The sequence below is a fragment of the Triplophysa rosa genome, linkage group LG22 (genome assembly GCF_024868665.1).
Source record: "Triplophysa rosa linkage group LG22, Trosa_1v2, whole genome shotgun sequence".
Classification (NCBI taxonomy): domain Eukaryota; kingdom Metazoa; phylum Chordata; class Actinopteri; order Cypriniformes; family Nemacheilidae; genus Triplophysa; species Triplophysa rosa.
Genome location: NC_079911.1, coordinates 1,111,114 through 1,137,214, shown reverse-complemented (window position 1 = coordinate 1,137,214; position 26,101 = coordinate 1,111,114). Strand labels below are relative to the sequence as shown.

The following is a 26,101-nucleotide window of genomic DNA, read 5'->3' as shown; positions in this document are numbered from 1 at the left end:
ACGAGGCACAAAACTCACAAAACAGGAACAGGAACACGGGCAAGAGCACGAGCACGAGCACGATACAGGAACACAAAGCACAGGCACCAAACACATACAATGCACGAGCACAAGACAAAGAAACAAGAGGGTATTTATAGGAAACACAAACGAGGGATAACGACATGGGGCAGGTGTGAGACATTAAACACTCAGGGAAAGATTACGAGGAAACGAGAGGAATGGGACCAATGACAAGACACTGGAGAGAATGTATATTATTGTCAAACGGACAATAATATGTTTCTCTCCACACATAACCTAAGGACTCTGCCCCGATCCCACCACACGACTAGAATTTCATAAACAAGACGGTGGGACCGTGACACATATTGACCGTTTAACCGTTGAGAATGCTAATCTCTATCAAAAATATGTTTTGTAAAAAAACTTTCATATCAGCGTCATATCGACAGCATATGGAAGCATATTGGTTGCTATTTTCAATTTGAAATGCAATATGCAGAATGGCAATGCAGTATGTAAAATGACAATGCAATTGTGTATTTAAATGTACATTTTAAATAACATATGTGCAACATTAAAATGAAAATAAAAATTAAATTATATGTATTACATTTGTCAGTTCCTACACTAGTTTTAATGTGTTATTTAAATTGATATTTTTAACGCTCTTTAAGTTGCAAAATGAGAATGAAAATGTTATTTTCCATAAATGCATTAACATTAACAGGTTGAACATTTCGGATTGCATTTTCATGTACACACACCGCGTTGGGTGTTGCAAAATTCAATGTGGACTTGAAAATGCATTTTGAGCTGGCCACGCCCCCTCCCCGGTACAGCGTCATTGTGTGAGGACGGAGCCAGCATCGCTCGTTACCTGTGTTTCATATCATACCAATCATACTGCATTGCCATTTTGCATATTGCATTTCAAATTGAAAATGGCAACCAATATGCATCCATAACCGCATCATCGGAGAAGCAGTTTGTTGCAGCAGAAGTCTACTGGTTTACTACCGCCATGTCACGTGTTGAAGTCACGTTTGTTCTCGTGTTGGTTTCGCTTGTTATTGTGAGATATTGGAAGGCGTGTCCAACGCCAGGTAAAGTATTTAAATGGTGCGCTCAGCCCAGTTTGTGGGATAATCCATTTGTTGCAGCAGAAGTCAACAGAAGCGCATAAGTGTAATTGATTAATTTTGTCTTATTGAGTTTAAACACAATTTAGTTGCTTTGTTTACTACCGCCGTGTCACGTGTTGAAGTCGCGTTTGTTCTCGTGCTGGTTTCACTTGTTTATTGTGAAATATTGGAGGACGTGTCCTGCTGAATTCAACTGCGTGATTCAGACGGGTATAGAAGTGCGATTAACACCTGGCAGCAGTCGCGGCAGCATATTCGCGTGAAGACCGAAGAGTGTAAAGACCATTGACTCTACCTGCGTGACTCCACCGAGCAAGGACACCGATAAGGCACTTGACTATTGCACTTCAGTATAAACTTTTTGCACTTCTATTTATTCTCTTCTTTTTATTTTTATTGCACATTCATTATTCTCCGCTTTGACTATGTGTTTTCAAATCCCTACTGTTACAACTTGTAAATCATCGGTATCATGTAGAAGGGCACGCAGTGCTAATAATCTGCGCACTCTTTCCGCCTCCACAACTACCTCAGTTACATTAACCATTGGTTTATGGGACTGCCAATCTGCTGTAAACAAAGCAGATTTCATCACAGCTATTGCTAAACATTCTGGTCTTTCTCTTTTAGCACTTACTGAACCCTGGATCAAGCCAGAGGACAGTGCCACATCGGCTGCCCTCTTCAATATCTACACTTTCTACCACAGCCCACGCATATCAGGGAGGGGTGGAGGAACCGGTCTACTTATCCCTAATGACTGGAAATTCAAACAGCTTGCACCCTCATGTGACAACATCTCATTCGAGTCACATGCTATTACTATCATCCACCCTGTTAAAACTCATGTTGTAGTTATCTATCGTCCCCCAGGTCAACTTGGACATTTCTTGGAGGAGTTGGATACGCTTCTGTCATCCTTCCCCCCTTCGGAGACTTCCACATCCACCTTGAAAAACCACAGGCTGCAGACTTCTACAACCTGTCTGCGTCGTTTGACCTCAAGCAAGTTCCCACTTCAGCAACCCATAAGTCTGGTAATCGACTAGATCTTATCTACACACGCTACTGCTCCACTCATCACTCCCAGGTCACCCCGCTGCACACGTCTGATCATTTACTCATCACTCTTGATCTTGACCTAACTTCTCCAGACACTACACATGCTACCTACTGATCACATTCCGGTTCAACCTATGAACACTCTCTCCCTCCCGCTTATCCTATGCGGTCTCTGCCACGCTCCCTCCCTCTGAACAGCTCTCTCTCTTGGATATTAATAGTGCCACCGACACTCACTTAATTGTTTGCTAGACACTAACCTCCTGCTTAGACAGCTTATGCCCTTTTACATCTAGGCCATCTCGTGCATCCCCTTCTGCCCCCTGGTTATCCGATGTTCTCCGTGAGCATCGCACCATGCTCAGGTCTGCTGAGAGAAAGTGGCACAAATCTAAAGATCCTACTGACCTCGGTCTCTATCAGTCTCTCCTCTCTTCTTTCTCTGCGGATGTCTCCTCTGCGAAAACCCAGTCGTACTCTCTTTAAAACCTTCTCTGCTCTTCTTTGCCCGCCTGCCCCCTCACCTCCATCTAACTTTAAAGCTGATGATTTTGCGTCTTTCTTCATAAAGAAAATGACCACCATCAGAGGTCAGTTCTCTGTGCCACCGCCTCTTGATTATGCCCAAACCCCCGACACATGCTCGCTCCCCTCTTTCTCTCACCTATCTGAAGATGACGTTTCCAAGGTCATGTCTTCTTAACCACGCAACTACCTGCCCGTTAGATCCCATCCCCACTCATCTCCTCCAGGCCTTCTCTCCATTGGTTGTTCCCGCTCTGACCCACATTATCAACTCGTCTCTCACCACTGGTACATTTCCCACAGTCTTCAAAGAGGCCCGTATTACCCCTCTACTGAAGAAACCCACTCTTAATCCTGCACTGTTAGAGAACTACAGACCGGTATCAATCCTCCCCTTCATTACTAAAACTCTTGAACGTGTTGTATGTAACCAGCTCTCATCCTTTCTCACGCAGAACAACCTCCTGCACAGCAACCAGTCTGGTTTCAAGATTTGTCATTCCACTGAGACTGCGCTGCTCTCTGTCATTGAAGCCCTGAGACTGGCAAGAGCCACCTCTAACTCATGTGTACTTATCTTACTGGCTCTTTCTGCCGCCTTTGACACCGTTAACCACCACATACTCCTGTCGACCCTCAAGGCTATGGGTGTCTCTGGAATGGTGCTACAATGGTTCAGGTCTTACCTCTCAGGTAGGTCATTTAGAGTATCCTGGAGAGGTGAGGTCTCTGAGTCCCAATATCTTGATACAGGGGTGCCTCAGGGCTCAGTGCTTGGACCGTTGCTCTTTTCTGTATACATGACATCCCTAGGCTCTGTCATTCGGAAACATCCTATCACTGCTATGCGGATGATACACAACTCCACCTGTCATTTCAGCCTGACGATACGACTGTTTCTGCACGCATTTCAGCAGCCTTAGTGACATTTCGCTCTGGATGAACTACCATCACCTGCCGCTGAACCTTGCAAAAATGGAACTGCTTATAATCCTGGCCAACACAAAGATTCATAACAATTTCTCCATTCAACTGGGTTTATTAACCATCACATCTTCCAGAATGGCCAGAAACCTGGGAGTGGTGATCGATGATCAGCTAAACTTCACAGATCAGGTTGCCAGCACCACCCAGTCCTGTAGATTTATCCTCTACAATATTAGGAAAATTAGACCTTTCCTATCCGAGCATGCTACCCAAATCCTAGTCCAGGCCATTGATCTGTCCAGACTGGACTACTGCAATCCGCTACTTGCACAACCAAACCTCTACAGATGATCCAGAATGCAGCAGCAAGAGTGGTCTTCAATGAACCGAAGAGAGCACACGTCACTTCTCTCTTCATTAAGTTACATTGGCTCAATATAGTCGCCTTTCATCAAATTCAAGATTCTGCTCCTGGCCTACAAGACCACCCCCTTATATTCACTCGCTAATGCAGATTTATGTACCCGCCAGATCCCTACGCTCTGCAAACGAACGACGTCTTGTGGTGCAATCCCAAAAAGGTTGGATTGGCTCTGGATCGGTTCCACTATTGTGGAATGATCTGCCTGCTGCTACAAGATCAGCAGATTCTGTAGCCATATTTAAAAATCGGCTGAATGCACATCTCTTCCATCAGTACCTGACTGATCAGTTCTGACTTCTATCTCTTTTCTACTCTTTCAAAAAAAATATCTTAGCTCTGTATACTGTGGTTGGCTATATGAGGCTATATGAGACCAGTTTTATTGCGCTTTTTGTTGTCCTTATGTTTTTCCAATTGCTTCCATTGTTTACCTAATTTGTAAATCGCTTTGGATAAAAGTGTCTGCTAAATGACTAAATGTAAATGTCATACTTATTACAAAGTCACTGAATATATTTTACAGAGCGCCACAAAAGCACACATGCACATCCTGGGTGCAGAATAATGTGCTTAAAACATCCTCTATTTTTGAACCGTTGGATATTCTCATTCACAATGAATAGTTTAAAACTATTAATAAAGACATGTTTTATATGCTCAAAACATAGTGTACTGTGTCCATCCAACAGTTTACGGAGCCTTTTTTATTCAGAAGTTTAAAATACAGTTACTGTGTGTGTGAATGACGCTTTACCCATGTGATGGACTTTAGTAAACTTGGCCTTGTACTCATGACTTTGTCTTTTGTGTGTTAAAGGAGCAGCAGAAAGAGGGCGAGTGAAGATACAGTCAGTGCAGGTGAACAGCTACATTCTGCACCACGTGTCGCCAACATGGAGGAGGACGAACATAAACAAGACTTTCTCTGTGAGACAAATATTACAAATCTTTTGTTTGTTGTATTATGTTTACACATTGTCCTCACGGCAGAGCTGCTGGCCTTAAGATATTTAGGATTCCAGATTATGACTAAAAGAATGAAACATCACCATCAAGTTATCTACAGGGCCAATCGGGCATGTTGTCATTTATGGCATTTTTACTATACATGCATATATAGAAATAGACTTTGACAATTAAACCTGTGCCAACACTTAATATTTAAGCTTAGGTTGCCAAAAGCAAAGCATTAATATAGAATGTGTGTTTACAGATATCTGTTTATAGTCATTGGAACATGTTTCATTCAACCAGAATTTGGAGTCTGAGTTGTCTTTTCCTTTAGATGGAACTCAATTCTGCATCATGGTATTAATGCTAATGAATAGGGTTGTCACTGTACCATAAACATCTTGCCATGCTATACCTGTCGGAATTCAATTCTTCAAACCCCCCCCCTCCCCTAAAGACAATTGTGAAAGACGGTCCTCCTATTAGCCGCAGTGCTTTGCTGTTCTGAACTTGAGTGCAGGAGGCGTGCACTGTTACATTCCCATACAGCAGAGAGCGGCCTGCAAGTACTGTAGCGTGTTACTATCTCTTGACTTATTTAATCAACAGATTTACAATGTCCAATAGTTAGGGCTGTCACGATTATTAAATAATCGTCTCATCGCGATTGTTTGACTTCATCGCGATGGTTTCAGATAATTGCAATTATTGCACATCTCTAAAGAAGACACTAGGGGGAGCTGTAGTGCAACTGCATATTGCATATTTTATTGTATATATTGTTACTAAAGCATGATAATACTTGTAAAATGTACCACCACAACACAATCACTTTAAAAAAAACTAAAGCATATACCATAAAAATAACCTGCAGTACAATTTAACATTATTTCAGTGTGAAAACCAGTCTACCAAAATCTCATTAACATAGAAGTAAACTTTTATAGTCTTGCAAGTGAGAAAAAAACAGACTGTTTCTGCACGCATTTCAGCAGCCTGAGTGACATTTCGCTCTGATCGAGACCAATTTTTTCAGTGGTCCCTGTCCGCTTGTTTGGTGCGCACCCCGGTTCTGATGGCAGCGTTCACACTTCACATCACCTGATTTTTTGGCTGCGTGTAAATAAGCTTCAGACACCAGTGCACCCAGGTTACCATTGCATCAACACCATGATGCAGTGTCTTGCTCCCTTTTCAGGAAACCAGGTTACATACATAATCTGAAATATTTTGTAATGTACTCTTACATTTCTCTGGTGAAAAAAAGCAATGTCATTAGAAATTTCATTTTAAAATCTTTTTAAATTTCTTTGTTTTATATTCACTCAGATTGTGAAGAGTGTCAGTCATTTTTCATCTGTGAATGTGACGTTCATGGTGCTCCATTGTTCATTCCTGACACCCTTGTGCCTGTGGGGGCTGCAGACCGGGCCAGACTTACCCTTCCTGCTGGACTGGAGGTTCTTACATCCAACATTCCCAACGCAGGACTCGGGGTGTTTAACCAGGGTGATATTCTTCCAATTGGAGCACATTTTGGCCCTTATGAGGCAGAAGCAAGCAAAATGGAGGAAGCTGTCAGCAGTGGATACTCGTTTGTGGTGAGCCTGTTGCCTTTTTCATACAGAAACTGTGAACATTTTTGAGATCGATGTAGAGTACTAACTCCAACAATGACTTGCTGTAATACATAATTCAAATGCGTTTTGAAATATGTTTAAAATCAAGTGTACTGTCTTTACATGAAACAACACAGGAACATGTTATGGATTTAAGTTTCTGTCTAGAATCAAAAAAGATAATATATTATTGATCCCTAATTTAATATCTAAAAGCCAATCTTGTAAAATATTGAAATCAAAGTATTTGTAAAAACACTGAAATATGCCTCGCTCAGATTACACAAATTCAGTCTGGTTTTGGCATGATTTATGTTGTAGCATGTCAGAGTGATTTGTAAAGGACGTTGGGGCTAGGGTCGTAAGATTCATTTTTTTCCTCCCGTCCCATATTGTTAGTCATTGTTAAAGACAATCGACAGACGCTATGTCAGCATTGCTTCACATCGTTATGATTGCGGCTGCGCTTTGCAACCTGGTGAGTGCTGGGAAAATCACATAAGTTGACACAGTGACTATACTAGACAAATAATTTAGTGATTTGAACTGGGCATAAGATAGATGTATGAAATTGTTATCTGCAGGGTCTAAATTGGGCTGTCTGGGGCTGAGCCCCGGCACATAGGCTAAAGGTCTCGCTTGGTTTCGTGCCAGTGTGTGGCTCTTCTGATGTTATGGGGCGGCACTCCGTCATGACAGTATATATCTGCTGTGCCCCACTGTATAAGAGTACGTTTACATGAGGAACAATTGAAAAATTGTTGTGTAAGTTTCACGTACACACGACAGTGTTATCAAAACTATCTGCATTTACACGGATCTGGGAAAACAACTTCAAAGTTTTCACAGAAACGATAATGCCGTCATTTTCAAAAACTTGCACTTTTAGACCCGTGTTCAAAAGTTTGCGTTTGCAGTCCCCCAAAACGCCATTGTAGTGTAAATGAACTGCCAAAACGCATAAAAAGTTTTCCGTTTGTAGTTGAAAACGGCCTTGTGTAAACGTCCTCTCAATCTCAAGTTGAAGTTTTAACAATTTACCTTTTTTGTCAGTGTATTCATTGATAATCACAGAAAAAACGTATACCGTATGTGAACCCTGGTCGTAAAGGTAAATTTTTTACGAAACTGAGATTTGTACATCATGTGATAGGTGAATAAATAAGCTTTCCATTGACTTATGGTTTGTTAGGATAGGACAATTTTGGGCCGAGATAGAAGTGTTTAAAACTCTGGAATCTGAGGGTGCAAAAAATCAAAATATTTAGAAAATGGCCTTTGAAGTTCAGAATTGCTGTAGCAGGCGGTTGCTAAGAAGAAACAGGTTTGTTTTAATGCTCTCTATTGGCTTACCGCTGTAATGACGTTGTGGAGAGTAGATGAACCCGAAACCTTTACATTACATTTTGTTAACGATTTTGCTGCATACATATATTAACAGACATTTATTTACAAAATATCTTCATGGAACATGAACTTGACTTAATATCCATGCGCGTCTGTGTTTCCTTTGTGCAGTACCCAGCCGCCGCATACTGCCTATTCTCTGTTTAATGTTTAAGAGCCACATGTTTTACTTCTGCATAAGGATTTTTTTTTGTCATATGACAGTCATATTTGTCATATGACAGTTATATGATTACCACTTGTAATTTCCTGCCTGTAAGAGTTTCCTAGGATATTTTGGAGCAACGTGGCATTCTGGTCGATGGCCATCTGGGTTTGGAGAAAAAAACAATTCAACAGACAACGCCATAGCCGCTAAGTGACAGTGTACAGCGGTGTTTCTCAACTCTGACCTGCGAGACCAGTTTTCCTGCCGAGTTTAGCCCCAGCTCTGATAAAACACACCTGAACAAGCTAATCAGTGGCTTCAGTAACAGACGAGTTCAACTTAATGCGTGGCTGTGCAAATTGTTTGGAGTATCGCATTAAAGTACCACAAGAGCGATTCTGATGCATTGGGCACTTGAATCTCTCTCGCGGTACTTTGATGTCATACGCCGATATACTTGCACAGCGTCGAATTAAGTTAAAAGCATCTATTCCTAAAGACGCTGATTAGCTTCAGGTGTGTTTTATCAGAGCTGGGGCTAAATTCGACTGGAAAACAGATCTCGCGGGCCAGAGTTGAGAAACACTGATGTACAGGATGTGCCCCAGTGTCCCCTGGAGTCAGGGCTTCAAGATTAATCGACAATAAACTACACGTGATTTTGCGTTTGGCAGCGATTTTTTTTTATGACCAGTTTGTTAGTGAAGTACATTTAAATGCTGCTGCATCTGAAGGCCAGGTGGCGCTCTCGCGCACAAACTCCAAATATGCTCCAAAGACGAAGGCAGGACAACGGCCCACTAGGATCGACTTTGGACACCCCTGGTTAAAACATTAAACATATTGAACGTAATTGTGAACTTAGATCTAACTTATATAAGTGTAAGTTTAAATTGTTTATTATTAATTTCACAGATATACAAGAGAAAGCACTTGAATGAATATATAGATGCCAGAAGAGAAACACACTCGAACTGGATGAGGTGAGATGCTGTTAGTATAATTATTATAAGATACTGGATGTTCACTGTCTGGAATGCATGCAGCCTTTTAAAGGGATTTATCCAAAAAGGTTACATCTTAATCACTTGCTCACCTTCATGTTGTTCTCAGCTATTCAGCAATTCAGATGACTTTCCCTAAAACAGCCCACCATCGGCATGACCATGTCAACGGTCTCGTGAAATGCTTTTCTATATAGGTGGGGGGATGTTGTTGGGGGCCTGAGTACCTAGAGCAGTGCCACAATGATTCGCAATAATGCCCGTGGCTTGTAACGCAAGGTCAGTTAATTCACTAACCAGTAGGTCAGATGAAACCTCACTCAAAGAGGACTGTAATGCCACAACCATGTGTGCTAAGGTGTTAATACACACGGCCGAGGCTTCCCGTGGAGTTGTACGCACGTGACAGCAACTCGTCTGTCCGTCTGCACTCGACATTGGGGCAGCGCACAAGTGATTCTTCAGGAGTTACAATAAGAGCTGCCACACTTGGTTCTTTAGATGGCATGCCACCAAGTCCCACCATGTCTGGATCTTGCATTATTCTGGATCTGACCCGATTTCACAGATGCAGTTTCACTGCCAGAGTGACGTGACTGATCTACAGACACATTTTCCTCAGCTATAGACATTGATGTGGTTTCAGTGACTCATACTTTGAAGCTACTCCAGCAAACTCATTTCCTGTAACACCTGGTGACGATGCGGTAATGCATGATTCCAGTTGAGTTGTTTCTAGTGCTTCCACATAAGGCTGAGCTCCACTGCATAGGACAGCTGATCAACTTTGCATGCTAAATCAGACGATTTAGCCTTTTTTGTCTTCTTTTCACTTTGAACAATCTGCTTACATTTACGATCGACTACAGTACTCGTAGAAGAAAGTAACAAATCTTCAGATTCAAGACCCGCCAACCACGCTCGACGCACCGCGAGCGGCATGATTGAGCATTCCGGGCAGGGGTTAGACAAGGCTTCTTTAAGATGTTCCATACCCAGTTACGCAGGGCACTGGTGATCTCCATCCATGATATCCATAACATTAGGGCATGTAGAGCACCTAACCGAATCCATATCGAATCAATACTCACACAAAATCCAAGACTCGACAAAAGAACTATGCTCGTAGTGAATTCACCTGCTGAGAAAACACTCGGGCGCGCTCATAAGCCAAGGCAACCAGGGCATATGAGTGCGTATAAACACTAAGGCATTCAAACTTACAGGCAGCCAGAAGTTGAAAAAAAATCACGCCTTCCCAGAAAGAGATGCATAAAAAGTCATCTTTACCCACCATGCACTGAAGACACGTACAGTGTATACACAATCCGTAGTCAATGACAAAACAGCAGAAAATAACATAAAGAACTTTTCAGCAGCAAGCTGCACAAAATATCGTCACACTCAAAAATCAAACAATCGTCAAGTGAGAATGAGAAAGAGATCGATATGACGTGTTTTGGGTTTATTATAGCTCAAGACATGCATAAGTCACGAGGTGACAACTTTATTATTCTACTCTCGGTCAAGCGTGAACAAGAGGGGTTTTCCACTAGTGCTTACAGCACTGCCTCTGGCGGTCAAAACGTAAGGAAACAGAACCTTTTTTCACTGGATCAGACCGCAAAAATAGCCTATAATGTCAGTATTTTCTTCAAAAACTAAATTGAAGCAATATTTTAAACGTAGAATATAAAATAAATTGTAAATAAACAAATAAATAAAAATACAGCAAACTGAAGTATTTAAAAATATATATATCAGTGGAAATAATCAAGCAGACGGCTTTAAAACCGAAAGAAAACTCTGAGGTCAGAACGCAAAAAATAGGAATAAATAAATATATTCAATACATCATATAAACAAATAAAAATATAAAGCAGTTACTAAACACTACAACAATATAGGCCATTAACTCGCCTCACTTTTTCATTCAATTTCCGCGTCTCCACCATCAGAGCTCTTCTTTCTAAAGACGGGTGCACCGGTTTCACGGAGGACACGGAGCCCAGATTTCCCAACAATGTGGCCAAACCCATATTCTTGCGACATTCCAAAACACTAAATGTTCGGTATACACCATATAATAAGCGTATTGTGTAAAGAAAAGCAGAAGCCCACCAGAACATGAATGGAAAGCACTTACACTTTGTCCTGTGATCCTTTATTGTTGTGCTTTCCCGTTCACGTTCAATTCAATTCAATACTTTATTGTCATTGTCATACAAGATAACAATTAAATTTTGTTAGAGCATCAAACATCAAACACTGCATAGTAATGAAACACAAATAGTAGTGCAGAGATCCTATCCCATTATAATAAATAACCACTGTGTAAACATATTTTACAAATAATAATAGTGTTCAGTGCAAACACAGATGTAGTAGTAACATCCTTCAATTGCTGCATACTGATGGCATATCAAACAGGAGAGGGGGGAAGTAAACAGTCAAATTTGTAGAATTATAGTGTAATATTGCAACAATGCAAAGTCCACTTCACAGTTATTATAATAGAGGGGATGTGGTTAATGTCCATGGGTGTGGGTCAAGTGGGGGGGGGGGCTGGCACTGTTCAGCAGCCTCACTACTTGAGGGAACAGGCTGTGGGCCAGTCTGGTTGTTCTGGCCCGGATGGCCTGTACCTTCTACCTGAGGGCAGCAAGTGGAACAGTTGGTGATCAGGATGATGTTGGTCCCGCAGGATGTTATATACTCTCCTCAGATAGCGGGTGGTGTAGATGGTACTGATCTCAGGGAGAGTAGTCCCAATAATTTTCGCCGCTGTATTTACCACCTGCTGGAGTGCCTGCTGGTCGGCCTTAGTGCAGCTGGAGGACCACACTAAAAGTCCATATGTTAAAACACTGCTGATGGCACAATTGTAGAAATTCACCATCAACTGTTTTGATATTTTGGCACTCCTCAGTTTCCTCAAGTAGTAGAGGCGTTGTTGGGTATTTCCTACCACTGAGGCAGTGTTAATGCACCAGGATAGGTCCTCGGTCACAGTCACTCCCAGGAAATTAAAGTTTGTCACCCACTGTACCCTCTTGCTGCCAATAGAGAGTGGAAGCTGGTCGTACCCTTTTTTGTGGAAATCAACAATAATTTTCTTGGTCTTTTTAATGTTCAAGGCCAGGTTATTGCTGTCACACCATGTTGTTGTACCTCGGTCCTGTATACCATCTCATTGTTGTTGCTGATTGGTCCGAGCACTGTGATGTCGTCGGCAAATTTGACAATGAGATTGGAAGTGGAAGAGGTGGAGAAATCGTGTGTGAAGAGAGTATAAAGCATAGGGCTTAGCACACACCCTTGTGGAGCCCCGGTGTTAGTAAGAAGGGTGGAGGAGATATACTAATCCATTCTTACTCTCTGTGGGCGATTTGTTAAGAAATCCACAATCCAATTGCATAGTGAGATGTTAAGTCCAAGATGCTGTAGTTTAGCTCGGAGTAGGGATGGGCGATATGACCCTAAAACTCTATCACGATAATTCTTGGTATTTGTTGCGATAACGATAAAAATGACGATATATCCATAATGCCATCCACCGCTGTTTTTTGCGTCAAGCAATAGTAGCGCATGTAGTCTAGACCCTCAGAAAAACAAATATTATAAAAAAGTAAAACTTACCCCAAATCAAACAGCTCCTAAAATATACCTACAGTATTTTTGTAAATATAAAATATAATAGTGAGAATCGACTTCAAAAGGTTGTAGTAAAGAAAAGTTAAATGAACTAAAGCTCAATAAACACATCATGTCATACCTAAAACTGTATATATTCTATTGTTGGGTGGAAACGATCGATCGCATCATGCTGTCAATCACTCTCTCTTGAACTGTGTGAACCTTCTCTTCTCACAGCAACATACACTGAATCTGTCTATGACTCGCGCTACAGAAAGAGAACGTAATACAAACTCGCATTTGTACTGTATGTAAACAGGCAGCAGTGCTGTGCACGCTGTGTCGCTATGAAAGCACATGTGGGCGTGAGCTGCGCATGGGACGCTCCGTTCATCCTGTATATAACAGGCAAGAAATCGTATTAAACAATTTGCGCACGCGCACATAACATCTAACGAATGTTTAAATAAATACTTTTAGCCAAACTAAATGTTGTGGTGTAATGTATTATGACTATCAACGACTACTTAACAAACGAATTAAATAAAACGAAAGTGAAACTAAACATTAACTCGGATGCATCTACAGTGCCAACCTAAACGAGATTTAGAGCTCGTCTTTTAGTGCAAACTCTTTTTCAGCTTCACGTCCGCCCTCTGCTATACCCGTTTTCGCTTCACATGTATGAATGGGTCTCACAAAGAAATACGTCATCAACTAGAATTTATCGTTTATATCGCGGGAAGACTAATTCCTATAGTGTGGGGAATTTCTACCGGTATATCGCAAACGATATAATATCGCCCATCCCTAGCTCGGAGTTTATACTGCCGAATCGTATTAAAAGCTGAGCTTAAGTCAACAAAGAGGAGCCGCGCATAGGTGTTCTTTTGCTCCAGATTGTCCAGTAATGTGTGGAGCACAATGGCGATGGTGTCCTCTGTTGACTGGTTCTCCCTGTATGCAAATTGGTATGGATCATGTGCTGGTGGTATTGCCCCTTTAATGTATTAAATCACCAGCTTCTCTTGGCATTTGGCTGTAGGGGTGCAACGGATCAAAAAACTCACGGTTCGGATCGTTTCTCGGATCAGAGTCACGGATCTGATAATTTTTCGGATCAGCAAAAAAAAAAAAAGACACGACAAATAAACATAAGTTTTGTCTTTTTGTTTAACACTTTTAAATTATTAAATTAAAATATATAAAATCAACTTAAAGTGCACAAGGCATAATATCTTCTTTTTAACATAATTAATGAAAAACAACTTAAAGTGCAACATAAAAAGGCATATCTCCTTCCTTTAAACATGGACCAATGACCAATGACCATTAATAAACAACAACTTAAAGTGCAACATAAGAAGGCACATCATCTTCCTTGAAACATGGATAGTGAAATAAAGCCTATGTCCACATCATCAAAGAAGAATAAAAGAAAGAAAGCAAAGCATACCTGAGCTTATAATTTCAAATTCTTTTTCAAAAAGACAAGGATGTCTACATTGTCTGAGGAGAGTGTGGACCTCTTTGCAGTCACTATGTCCCCTGCTGTTGAGAACACTCTCTCGGAAGGAACTGAAGAGCCTGGCACAGCGAGATAGCATCTTGCCATCTTGGCAATATGAGGGTATTTACACTCATTGCTTTTCCACCATGTCAGTGGATCACCATCCACTGTAATGCCGCTTGCTGCCAGGTAGGATGCCACCTCCTCTTTGATGATGTCATCAGGAGTCTTGCTGTCCATGTCTTTGCTGGCAAAGGTCTCTCCAAAAAGCTCTGCCATCGCCGACTTTTTTTGTGGAGGAGATGTGTCCAAGTTTGCTCCTGTTGGCTCTGCAGCTTCACCCTGCAGAAAAAAATTATTTATTTTCATGTTTCATAGACATGAAAAATGTGGCAATAACATTTAATAAAACAAAGCCATTATTACTGAAAATAAAAAATGTATTTATTTATCATTTTTAAATAATATTATTTTTCTTTACCTCATCACAGTCTTCTTCAGTGCCCAGACTGCTCACAATCTCAGTGGTGAGGTCACTGTATGTCCTCTGGCGTAGGGCAGGGTCCATGTGAGACAGGGACTTGAACCTCGGATCCAGGGCAGTAGATCTGTGAAGGTAGTCCTGTAGAGTAGGGGGTGAAGTGTATCTGGGCTTCAGGTCCTCTCTAATGGCAGTCTTGACATCTCGAGTGATGGTGCTGTCTTCCACACTTTGAGCCATGGATTGTAGAATCCTTGTTTTTAGCGGCAGGATCATTGACACAGATGGTGAAGTTTCAGTGCTCAGCAGAGATGTAACTGTTTTGAGGGGTTTAAGCACCTGGAGGACCTCCTCTGCCACTCTCACATCATCATCAGACAGGGTGATGATGTCTTTGACATTTTTCTTCAGGGTCTTGTCGGTCAATGCAGAGTATATAGCTGCCTGCTGCTCCAGATAACGCTCCAACATATCATAAGTGGAGTTCCACCTTGTTGGGACATCATGTATGAGCTTATGAGTAGGCAGCTTTAGCATTTCTTGCTTTGTCTTAAGCACATGAGCAGCTGTTGTGCTTCGGTGGAAGTAGGAAACCACCTTCCTGATCCTCCCAAGGAGGCGGTCCATCCTATTGACTGAGATTCCCTTCTGTGATGCCAAATTCACTACATGTGCAAAGCACCCTATCTGTGGGCCCAGTCCTGCCTCATTCACTGCATTTATTTGATTTTTGGCATTATCAGTTGTGACTGTGATATTAGTACTGGGCCTCTTTATTTTCCATTCCTCCACTGCTTGTGTCAGTACCTGCGCAAGATGAGTGCCTGTGTGACTCTCGTAGAGGGGGCGTGTCTGCAGCACCGGACTTCTCATCTCCCAGTCTGCTGTGATGAAGTGAGCGGTTATTTTCACATAGCTCTCCGTTCCCCTGGACTTCCACCCGTCTGTTGTGAGCGCAACAGAGAATGCTCGGGATAGTTCATCCACAACTGTTTTCTTCTCCTGCTCATAAAGATCTGGCACAATCTTTTCGCTGAAGTGGGTGCGCGACGGGATGTCGTAACGTGGCTCAAGCACTTTCAGCATGTGTTTAAAGCCCTCGTTTTGCACAACCGAATATGGCCTCATGTCGGCACCTATAAACACACCGATAGCGTTTGTGATGGCTTTAGCCCGGTCTGATTGTGCAACAAGGGGCTGCTTAAATGCCGCGGTGATAAGCGGTTGTTGAGCATCCTTCGTTTTCACTCCTGTCAGTGAAACATGCTCCCATACAGGGGATTTAAATGACGCGGGGCGTTCAAGCTCCTCCGTTCCTCCGCTCGCCATGACCACGCTGTGTGTGGACTGAACATGCGCACAACTTTTTTTCATAAATCAATCCGCGGATCACGTGTGTGCCGAACCGAAGATATTTATCCGAACGGATCACGGATCAATGATGATCACTATGACCACTATTTGGCTGGGATGGGGGTGAGTGCCACTGGTCTATAGTCATTAAGACATGTAACCTTGGAATGTTTGGGGATGGGAACAATTGTAGCTGCCTTAAAGTAGGCTGGGGACCTGTGATGTAGCCAGCGATGTATTGTAAATGAAGGTGAAGACGTCCGCTAATTCAGCTGCGCAGTCCTTAAGCACCCGTCCCAGCACTCTGTCTGGTCCAGCTGCTTTCCTGGTATTAATGCTGTGGAAGACAAGACTCACCTCATGTGTGCTCAGGACTGCCGCAGAGTCAGTAGAGGGGAGGGGAGGCAGTATGGGGTCGGTGTTCTCCCTTTCAAAATGGGCATAAAAAACATTTAACTCCTCAGCTAAGTTGGCACTACTACCATCTGAGGAAGATGTTGGTTTAGTCTTATAGCCCGTAATGTCCCTGATACCCTCCCATACCTGCCTAGAATTTGAGGAGTTGTTAAAACTGGCCTCAATACGCCTCCTGTATTGTAATTTGGCAGTTTAATGCCTTTTCTCAGAGCAGTCCTGGCTGTGCTGTGTGCTTCCGGGTCCCCGGATCTGTATGCTAAACTCCTAGCTCGGATTAGTTGTTGTACACTGTGTGTCATCCAAGGTTTCCTGCTAGGAGACACACGGAATTGCTTCCATGATATAACGTTATCCACACAGAAGTTGATGTATTCTAAAACAGTAGTGGTGTATTCATCCAGAAATTCACGGGTATCCGTGTCCGTGACCTGTCCTTTAAATACATCCCAATCTGTGTGGTGGTAACAGTCCTGGAGCATAGGAATAGCATCCTCTGGACATATTCGCACAGTTTTAACCATAGTCTCAGCAGTTTTGATTTTTGGGTGTATACCGTGAGTGTAGCAGAAGAGAAAGATGGTCCGACAGACCCAGATGAGGGTAGACCTGGGCTGTGTATGCATCAGCTACGTTAGTATACATTTGGTCCAGGATTTTATCTCCCCTTGTAGCACATTTCACATTACGGTGGAATTTGTGAAGAACTGTTTTTAGGTCAGCATGGTTAAAGTCCCCAGCTGCAATAAAAACACTATCCAGATGTGCTACGCTGTTGCAAATGCTAACATAGACCTGTTATACTAGCTTAGCATTAGTGTCTGGTGGGATATACACAGCACAGATGTTAAGTTAAATTAACTTGAAATTGTGCACAAAGAGCTCATAAGTAATCAACTGGACCAGTTTTATGTCCATTTGATAAGGGTTGTTAAGGGATATTGACACTTGGAGACTAAGCTTGTTTTTAATACCTGTTTTTGTTTTGTTTTTTGTCGGTCTCTTTCTCAGATATGTAAATTGTGCTCGCAGTGAAGTGGAACAAAATCTGGTGGCATTTCAGTATGAAGGAGCGATTCTGTACCGATGTTGCCGGCCAATCAAAACTGGTGAAGAATTGCTAGTCTGGTATGGAGAGGAGTATGCCAGAGATTTTGACGTCACTTTTGACCATCTGTGGAACACTAAATGCTCTGACAGAGGTATGAAAAACTATTTTGTTTGTGAAATATTGTTTTATTTCAAGAAAGAGCATCTCTGGTAATCTTTAGATATCTCACATTTCATTCAGGCAGTCAAAATGAAATTACATAATTTCCACTATATTCATATATTCACTTTCTCAGTGTCTATGCACGTCTATTCAGTGAGTGGTGGGGATAAACAGCACATTTAGTTCACCTTACGGGGGCAGACTCATGAATGAAAGAGTACATAACAGAGATTCCAAAACCTGTCACTGTTATCAACTGTTTGGATATATAAACATTAGCAGAATTTGCCTGTTAATAAGCACATGGTTACCGAAACAGAGGCTTGCTCTATGTGAAAGAATAGAGCCAAAATCACCAAGGTGTGTGGGGTGATCTTCTCAGACAATGTTTTAAATCAGAACTTAGGGTGGCACAGTGGCTTGGTGGTAAGCACTCCTGTCCTACAGCAAGAAGGTCCCGAGATTGAGCCCTGGCTGTATGCCTAGTTCTTCTACAAAGTTGTGAAGAGGACCTGGGGGGCGCCTGGCATGAGGGCACTGACTTAATATCCGCGCAGCTCTCGCATGTATGGAGAAGACACGCATGACTTAATATCCGCGCAGCTCTTGCATGTATGGAGAAGACACATGTGACTTAATATCCGCGCAGCTCGCGTATGTATGGAGAAGACACGCGTGACTTAATATCCATACAGCTCGCGAATGTATGGAGAAGACACGCATGATTTAATGTCTGCGTAGCTCGTGCATGTATGGAGAAGATGTGCATGACTACATAGCTTGAGTATGTATAGGTCCTCGAGGACCCCCTTCCAGAATGTTTTAGATGTCTCCCTATAAAAACACCTGATTCAACACCTGACCCCCACTCCGAAGGCACTTAGTTTGTTAATTAGTCTTCCCAATCAACACACTAACTAGCTGATGAGTTGTATCAGGTGTTTTATATAGGGAAGGGGGTCCTCAAGGAACAGGGTTGAGAAACACTGGCTTAGACCAAGCAAATAATCATGCAAAAGAATAAAATAAGTGAAGATGACAGCTAATATTACAACAACAACATATCTTGCCTTTTACTCTGCAATCCGCAATGAGAATGTCTAATTTTTTCTTCTTTGTTGTCTTTTTTAGAGACCGGATCATGTCCAGTGTTTTCCTGCTCTGTGTGTTCATTGTCATACACGGCTCAAACTTATCTCCACAAACATATGAGAAGATGCCATCATGAGGAGTGTGACAAACTGCTGAAATGTGGAGAGATTGACAGTGAGGACATGGTACCTAAGACGACCTTGAAAACAGAACATGTATCATCTGATAATCTCTGCTCTGCCACCCAGAACGAACTAAAACACAGAGAAGGCAAGGAGAAAACTCACCATTGTGCAGATTGTGGGAAGAGTTTCTCTTTGTTAAGTCATCTTATTGCACACAAGCGCATCCACACAGTACCGAAGCTGTATCACTGCCCACAATGTGGAAAGAGTTTCTCTTGGCCAAGTCATTTAATTGAACACAAGCGCACACACACAGGAGAGAAGCCGTATCGGTGCACACAGTGTGATAAGAGTTTCTCTCAGTTAGGTCACCTTATTACACACAAGCGCACACACACAGGAGAGAAACTGTATTGTTGCAAACAGTGTGGGAAGAGTTTCTCTCGGTCAAGTGATCTCAGCGTACACCAGCACATACACGGAGGAGAAAAGCTGCATCACTGCACACAGTGTGGGAAGAATTTTACCAAATTTGATAGGCTCCAAATACATCAGCGCTTACACACAGGAGAGAAGCCGTATCACTGCACACAGTGTGGGAAGAGTTTTTCTCGGTTAGGTGATCTCAGTGTACACCAGCTCATACACACAGTATAGAAGCCGTATCACTGCACACAGTGTGGGAAGAGTTTCTCTCGGTCAAGCCTTCTTACTGCACACCGGCGCATACACACAGGAGAAAAGCCATATCACTGCTTGCAGTGTGGAAAGAGTTTTACCTGGTCTAGTAATTTAAAAGTACACCAGGCAATACACACAAGAGAGAAACCATATCACTGCTTGCAGTGTGGAAAGAGTTTTACCTGGTCTAGTAATTTAAAAGTACACCAGGCAATACACACAAGAGAGAAACCGTATCACTGCACACAGTGTGAGAAGAGTTTCTCTCTTTTAAGTCATATCAGTAGACACCACCGCATACACACAGAAGAGAAGCTGCATCAGTGCTCATGTTGTGGCAGGAGTTTCCTTCGGCCCTACGATCTCTGCGTGCACCAGCGCACACACACAGGAGAGAAGCCATATCGCTGCAAACAGTGTGGGAAGAATTTCTCTCAGTCAAGTCATCTTAGTGTACACCAGCAAACACACACAGGAGAGAAGCCGTATCACTGCACACAGTGTGGGAAGAATTTCTTTCGGTCCAGCGATCTCCGTGCACACCAGCGCATACACACAGGGGAGAAGCCGTATCACTGCACACAGTGTGATAAAAGTTTCTCTTACTCTTCCCATCTCTGTGTACACCAGCGCGGACACACAGGAGAGAAGCCGTACCGCTGCACACAGTGTTGCAAAAGTTTTTCCGAGTTAAGTCATCTTACTAGACACCAACGAACACACACAAGTGATAAGCTGTATCCTTGCTCACATTGTGATAAGAGTTTCTCTCTGTCAAGTTATCTTACTGAACACCAGCGTGTACACACAGGAGAGAAGCCATTTCACTGCTCACAGTGTGAGAAGAGTTTCTCTCGTTCAAAAGATTTATGTGAACACCAGCGCATACACACAGGAGAGAAGCCGTTTCACTGCCTACAGTGTGGAAAGAGTTTCTCTCATTCCAAAGGTTTCCGTATACACCAGCGCACACACACAGGAGAGAAGCCGTATCACTGCTCACAGTGTGGGAAAAGTTTTGCTCAGTCAAGTCATCTTAGTAGACACCAGCGCACACACACAGAGGAGAAGCCGTATCACTGCTCACAGTGTGAGAAGAATTTCTCTCGGGCAAGTCACCTTAGTAGACACCAGAAAACACACACAGGAGTGAACCTCTATTACTGTGTACCATGTGGAATGAGTTTTAACAGGTTTATTGGCCTCCAAAGACATCAGCAGAAACATTCAGAAGTTGTATCACTGCTCAAAGAAACTGATGTCGTCAATCAGACCAATCACTCTGCTTCTTTCTAAACGTGGCCAATGAGAATTGGCAAGTGGGATTTTCATGCCTCATGTATCCGCCACAGATATCTGGGTATAAAACATGTTTGTTCTTCAGAGCAGATCTGTGCATGCTATTGCATGACTATTGCTTTGATTCCACTCGCTCTGTTGGCAGTCTGGGAGGGTATGGCATGGTTCAACCATCTCTGTTTCATCAGGTCCAGCAATTTCCCTTGGGTGCTTAAGCAGCAACTAATAAAGCAAATATATTCTTAGAGAGGGCTCTACAGTCAGTGTCTTTTTCATGCGGTGCGGTTGATACCACTCTTCTTCTGACGGTCACTATCTCTGTCTCAGATGTTTGGGGGCATTTCTATTGCCCACTGGGACACTATGTGTGCTGGTTTCTTTCTTCAACAGACCACTTTGGATGTTTCCTGGGCTGCTGCGGATGTGCACAAGGGCAATTTAAGAGATACAATAGAGGGTTTTTTGCCAAGTCATCCTGTTTTCCTTCACACTCATCCAAACCTATCCCAATCCTGAGTTCTCAACAAGACAGACAATCCACTGTATGGTGGTTTAATTGTCATGTTGAGATTTTGGAGGATGATGACCTGTCGCAGTATTAAAGGGTGGGTTTTCACCATCATATGCAGATAACTTACATTCCCTGTGCAGAGCATTACTTTTCTTGGGATGCAGAAAGTTTCTACAGACAGAGGTACCCTTAGAACAGGTTCGGAGGCGTGTTGCATGTTGTCATAACAGACACATTGAACATGGTTTGTGGTATGCAGCAAGTACACAGTGTCAGGGCCCCCAGACATGGCCTCACCAGTATTGGCATATCTAACTGTCTAGAGTTATTGGCAGTTTCTTTTACCTTGCAGAGGCTGTGTACTTTGATTCAGGGCAAGCTTGTGTTCATCTGGCTAGATATCACCATGACTGTGGTGTGAATAAATCACAATGGAGGTTTCTGCTTTTTGCCATTGCATCTCGCCCGCCACTTTCACCTAAAGAATCAGAAGAGGCTTTGCGACTCACACCCCGGGCAGTCTTTATCGTGCGCATATGCTTTCATAAAGAATGTTAGAGCCCCCTCTATAAGGCATCTTTGTTTTGAGTGGTACCCTTTCGTAGACTGGTGCTTTTCCCTCGGGCAGACCCACAGAGATCCTCTGTTGTGTCAGCATTTAACTTTTTACTGGAAGAATTGACTGGTGCTTTTCCCTCGGGCAGACCCACAGAAGATCCTCTGTTGTCTCAGCGTTTAACTTTTTACTGGAAGAATTGGAGGAAAGGTTGTCTTCCTCCACCCTGAAAGTATAAGTGCCTACTATTGTGGCACATCAAGCTATGCTGGATGACAAATCATTAAGCAAGCAGGACCTTATTGTCCGATGTCTTAGAGGCACTGTGAGGTGGAATTCTCCCAGGCCTGGCTTGATGCCTTCTTGGAACCTTTCTTTGGTGCTAGTGGTCCTCCAAAAAGCCCTTTTTGGGGCCTTAGAGTCATATAAGTTTAGAGCCCTCTTTCAAATTACAACCTTTCTGATGGTGCTCACTTCCATTAAAAGAGTTGGGGATCTGCAAACATTCTCCTTGTTTAGCGGATACCTAGTGATAGGTCCAGGACACTTGCATGATCCCAAGACCTCAGCCTGCCACTACTCCCTTCAACTTGGTGAACTTGCAGGCCCTCCCACAGTCGAGGAAGCCTTATCCTTGCTGTGTCCAGTGTGTACCTTGCAATTATTCCATATGAAGGGCTTTCCTTGTTGGTAGTCCCATGTGAGGTATTTCTGCTGTCTAGTTTTCCTGTCTGTAAACCCTGTCTTCCTCTAGACAGAGATATAATCTGTTTCCCCCACTAAGGTTGGTTGATTCTTCCCTTTGGCAGTCCTTTGTTCTGGGGTTCAGCCAGATGTTGCACCACCTGTGGTATAAAGTGCATCTGTGGTATTTCCACATGTAACCTCCCCTTAAGTTAGATGTGGTCTCTGTAATACCCCACTTCCCCAGCACACTTGGTTAGCAGGGTTAATTCCAGTTACTATATGGAAGCCTTTCCCCCACCCCTTACATAAAGTTTAAATGTCAAAGTTTTAGGTGGCGGCAAACTCTCTGGCAGGAAGACTGCTATGCAAAGTTTATTCGAGTGATTGGTCTCCAAAGGGCGAACCACCAGTGTCAAGTCATAATTTTTATTTTTTTTAATTTGGTTGAATCTTAAATAACTTTTCCTTTGTTCCTTTTTGTTGTGTATTTCAGTTCTTTAAGAAAATAATTTGTCAGTGTGAATTGTGATTTGAAAATAAATGTTATTTGGATTTCATTTGTTCTCATTTCATTCAAAACATTTTATTCACAAACCTAATAATGGACCATGTATAATTTTGTAAGATCAGTGTATTGTTTAATCCCTATTGAGTACTATATGTAATCTTGGTATTTAAGTTTAACACTTTTGGTAAACTGCATACCAAGGCGGCACCATAGGACACAAAGATATTTTCACTTGCCTTTTTTTGTCTGCTTCCAACTGTTTTCTTGTAGCCTAAATCCCATTTTTTACGGATGACATTGTAACAATACAACCATGTGTCAGTGGTTTTAATTTTATGGGTGAATAATGTTGGCTAAAATGCAAGCTGTTATGAATGTACTTCATACTCGCATTCATCTAAATTACCATGCTTTCTAACTGTCTGGCAACAGTGTTATGTTGTTACATCAAGTAAAATCATGACAAAGACAAGGCAGATCAGTAGGAGTCTCTAATCTAGAGGTGTTCACAGGTTAAAAAATTTGTACCTGAATCCGAAGAGACCTGGGGCCCGTTCTTCGTACATCGCTAACTCGGTTAGCTGGATTTGATTGTTGACGATTTCGCATGATCTTAGATTGTTCGGTTCTTCGACGCTCATCCTGGACTTGTTGTCTTAGCAACAGGTCCGTTAGCTTAAACCTGCTCGGGAGCAGGCTTATTTCATGTAAACAGGATTAGATCGCAGCCATGACGCAGTCAAGTCGGCTTCAATCATACAAAAACAACTTGCTGCGCAAGGTACAGGATTAATAAAAATAGCTTTTCGAAAAATATTTATTGTAATGTAATATATTTTAGAACGATTTTTATTTACTGTGAAAAGTCTTCGATGAGGACCAAAAAACTGAATAAATGAATAAAATATATTTTTTTCTTGTGAAGGAGATATTTGCCAAATAAATTTGTTAAACCTTCATATTAAATATAATATGACAGTGCATATGTATATATGATGCAGGGAATTTATAAAAAAATGTAGTCTGTCCTGCCATTTGCAAATTTGTGGTATTTCAGTTTCTTAAAACCCCAGCTTGTAACACTTTTTCTACCAATGAATATTAAAAAAGGGAACTAAATATTCTGCTGTCATGATCATGTCAAGGAGCGTTGTATTTACATTTACATTTAGTCATTTAGCAGACGCTAAAAATCCAAAGCGACTTACAAAGAGTTTATGGAGCAATAAGCGATATGTCATACAGGAGCAATAATACAATAGGTGCCAATACAAAGTCACTAGTTTCAACAAAAGCTAAACCACTACCTGTTGAGAGAAAGAGAGAGGGTTAGTGTTTTTTTTCATATGTCTGTCAAGTATTCACAGTAGTTTTTTGAATGTTGTGAGAGATGTGGTTGACCGGACCGAATTAGGAAGAATGTTCCACCAGGAGGGAGTTGTGAATGAGAATGAGCGGGAGAGCGATTTACTGCCCTTATGGGAAGGCAATACAAGACGCCACTGGTTTGCTAAACGCAAGGATCTTGATGGGGTGTAGGACTGTAGGAGGGTGTGAAAGTATGTCTGTGCAGATCCAGTGATAGTCCTGTAGGCAAGCATTAGTGACTTGAATCTGATACGGCTTCAACCGGTAGCAAGTGGAGAGAGATGAAAAGGGGTGGTACATGAGCCCTTTTGGGCTGTTGAAAGACGAGGTGTGCTGCTGCGTTCTGAACCAGATGGAGCGGTTTGATAGCCTTTGCAGGAAGACCAGCCAGGAGAACATTTGCAGTAGTCCAACCTTGAGATTACCAGGGCCTGGACAAGGAGTTGTGCCGCATGCTCAGTGAGATAGGGTCTAACCTTTCTAATGTTGAATAAGGCATATCGTCATGACCGCGTTGTCTTTGCAATGTTATCATTGAAGGACAGCTGTTCATCAAATATGACTCCGAGGTTCCTGGCTGTTTTGGAAGGAGTGATTGTGGTATTGCCAAGTTGGATGGTGAGATCGAGTTGCACCGTGGTGTGTGCTGGAAACACGAGTAGTTCTGTCTTGTCAGGGTTCAGCTGGAGGTGATGCTCTTTCATCCAAGCTGAGATGTCTTCTAGGCAGGCTGTAATGCGAGCTGCTACAGTGGTATCGTCTGGGTGAAACGAGATGTAGATCTGGGTGTCATCAGCATAACAGTGATCCCAAGGATGTCGTGTAGATGGAAAAAAGCAGCAGTCCAAGCACCGATCCCTGAGGGACCCCAGTGATCATGTGGTGAGCAGTGGACAGCGAGCCCCTCCATGACACCCTGAAGGATCTGCCGGAGAGGTAGGATTTGAACCAGCGGAGAGGAGAGCCTGAGATTCTTAGAGATGACAGGGTTGCTAGCAGTATCTGGTGATTGACAGTGTCAAACGCTTCACATAGGTCTATCAGAATCAGGACCGAGGATTTAGATTCCGCCTTGGCTAGCCGCAGTGCTTCTGTGACCGATAGCAGTGCAGTCTCAGTGGAGTGGTTTGTTTTGAAGCCAGACTGCTTGTCATCCAGTAGTTTGTTCTGGGATAGGTAGGAAGACACCTGGTTGAATATTGCCCTTTCAAGTGATTTTGCAATAAATGGCAGGAGAGAGACAGGTCTGTAACTGTCGGTAGTAGAGGGGTCCAATGTGGGTTTCTTCAGTAGGGGCGTGACCTGGGCCTGTTTGAATGTGGATGGAAAAGTGCCGGTGAGCACACTACACACATCATCAGAAAAGAGAAGAGACCAGTGATGGAGATGCAGCCACTACACTACACTACGACTGAGCTTCACGAGCTACTGTATAACTTTTGGAATACAATT

The 26,101-nt window shown here is 42.6% G+C and overlaps 1 protein-coding gene across 1 annotated transcript in view; it reads left to right on the top strand.

Annotated features, from left to right (window-relative positions):
• The window catches only part of LOC130545904 (zinc finger protein 271-like), a 29,831-nt gene extending 8,815 nt beyond the window's left edge, over nt 1–21,016 (top strand). Inside the window, 5 exon segments of the mRNA XM_057320828.1 lie at nt 4,904–5,013; nt 6,367–6,638; nt 9,127–9,194; nt 17,621–17,811; nt 18,954–21,016. Of these exon segments, the coding sequence (XP_057176811.1) occupies nt 4,904–5,013; nt 6,367–6,638; nt 9,127–9,194; nt 17,621–17,811; nt 18,954–21,016 (2,704 nt within the window).
• The last annotated feature ends 5,085 nt before the right edge of the window (nt 21,017–26,101 follow it).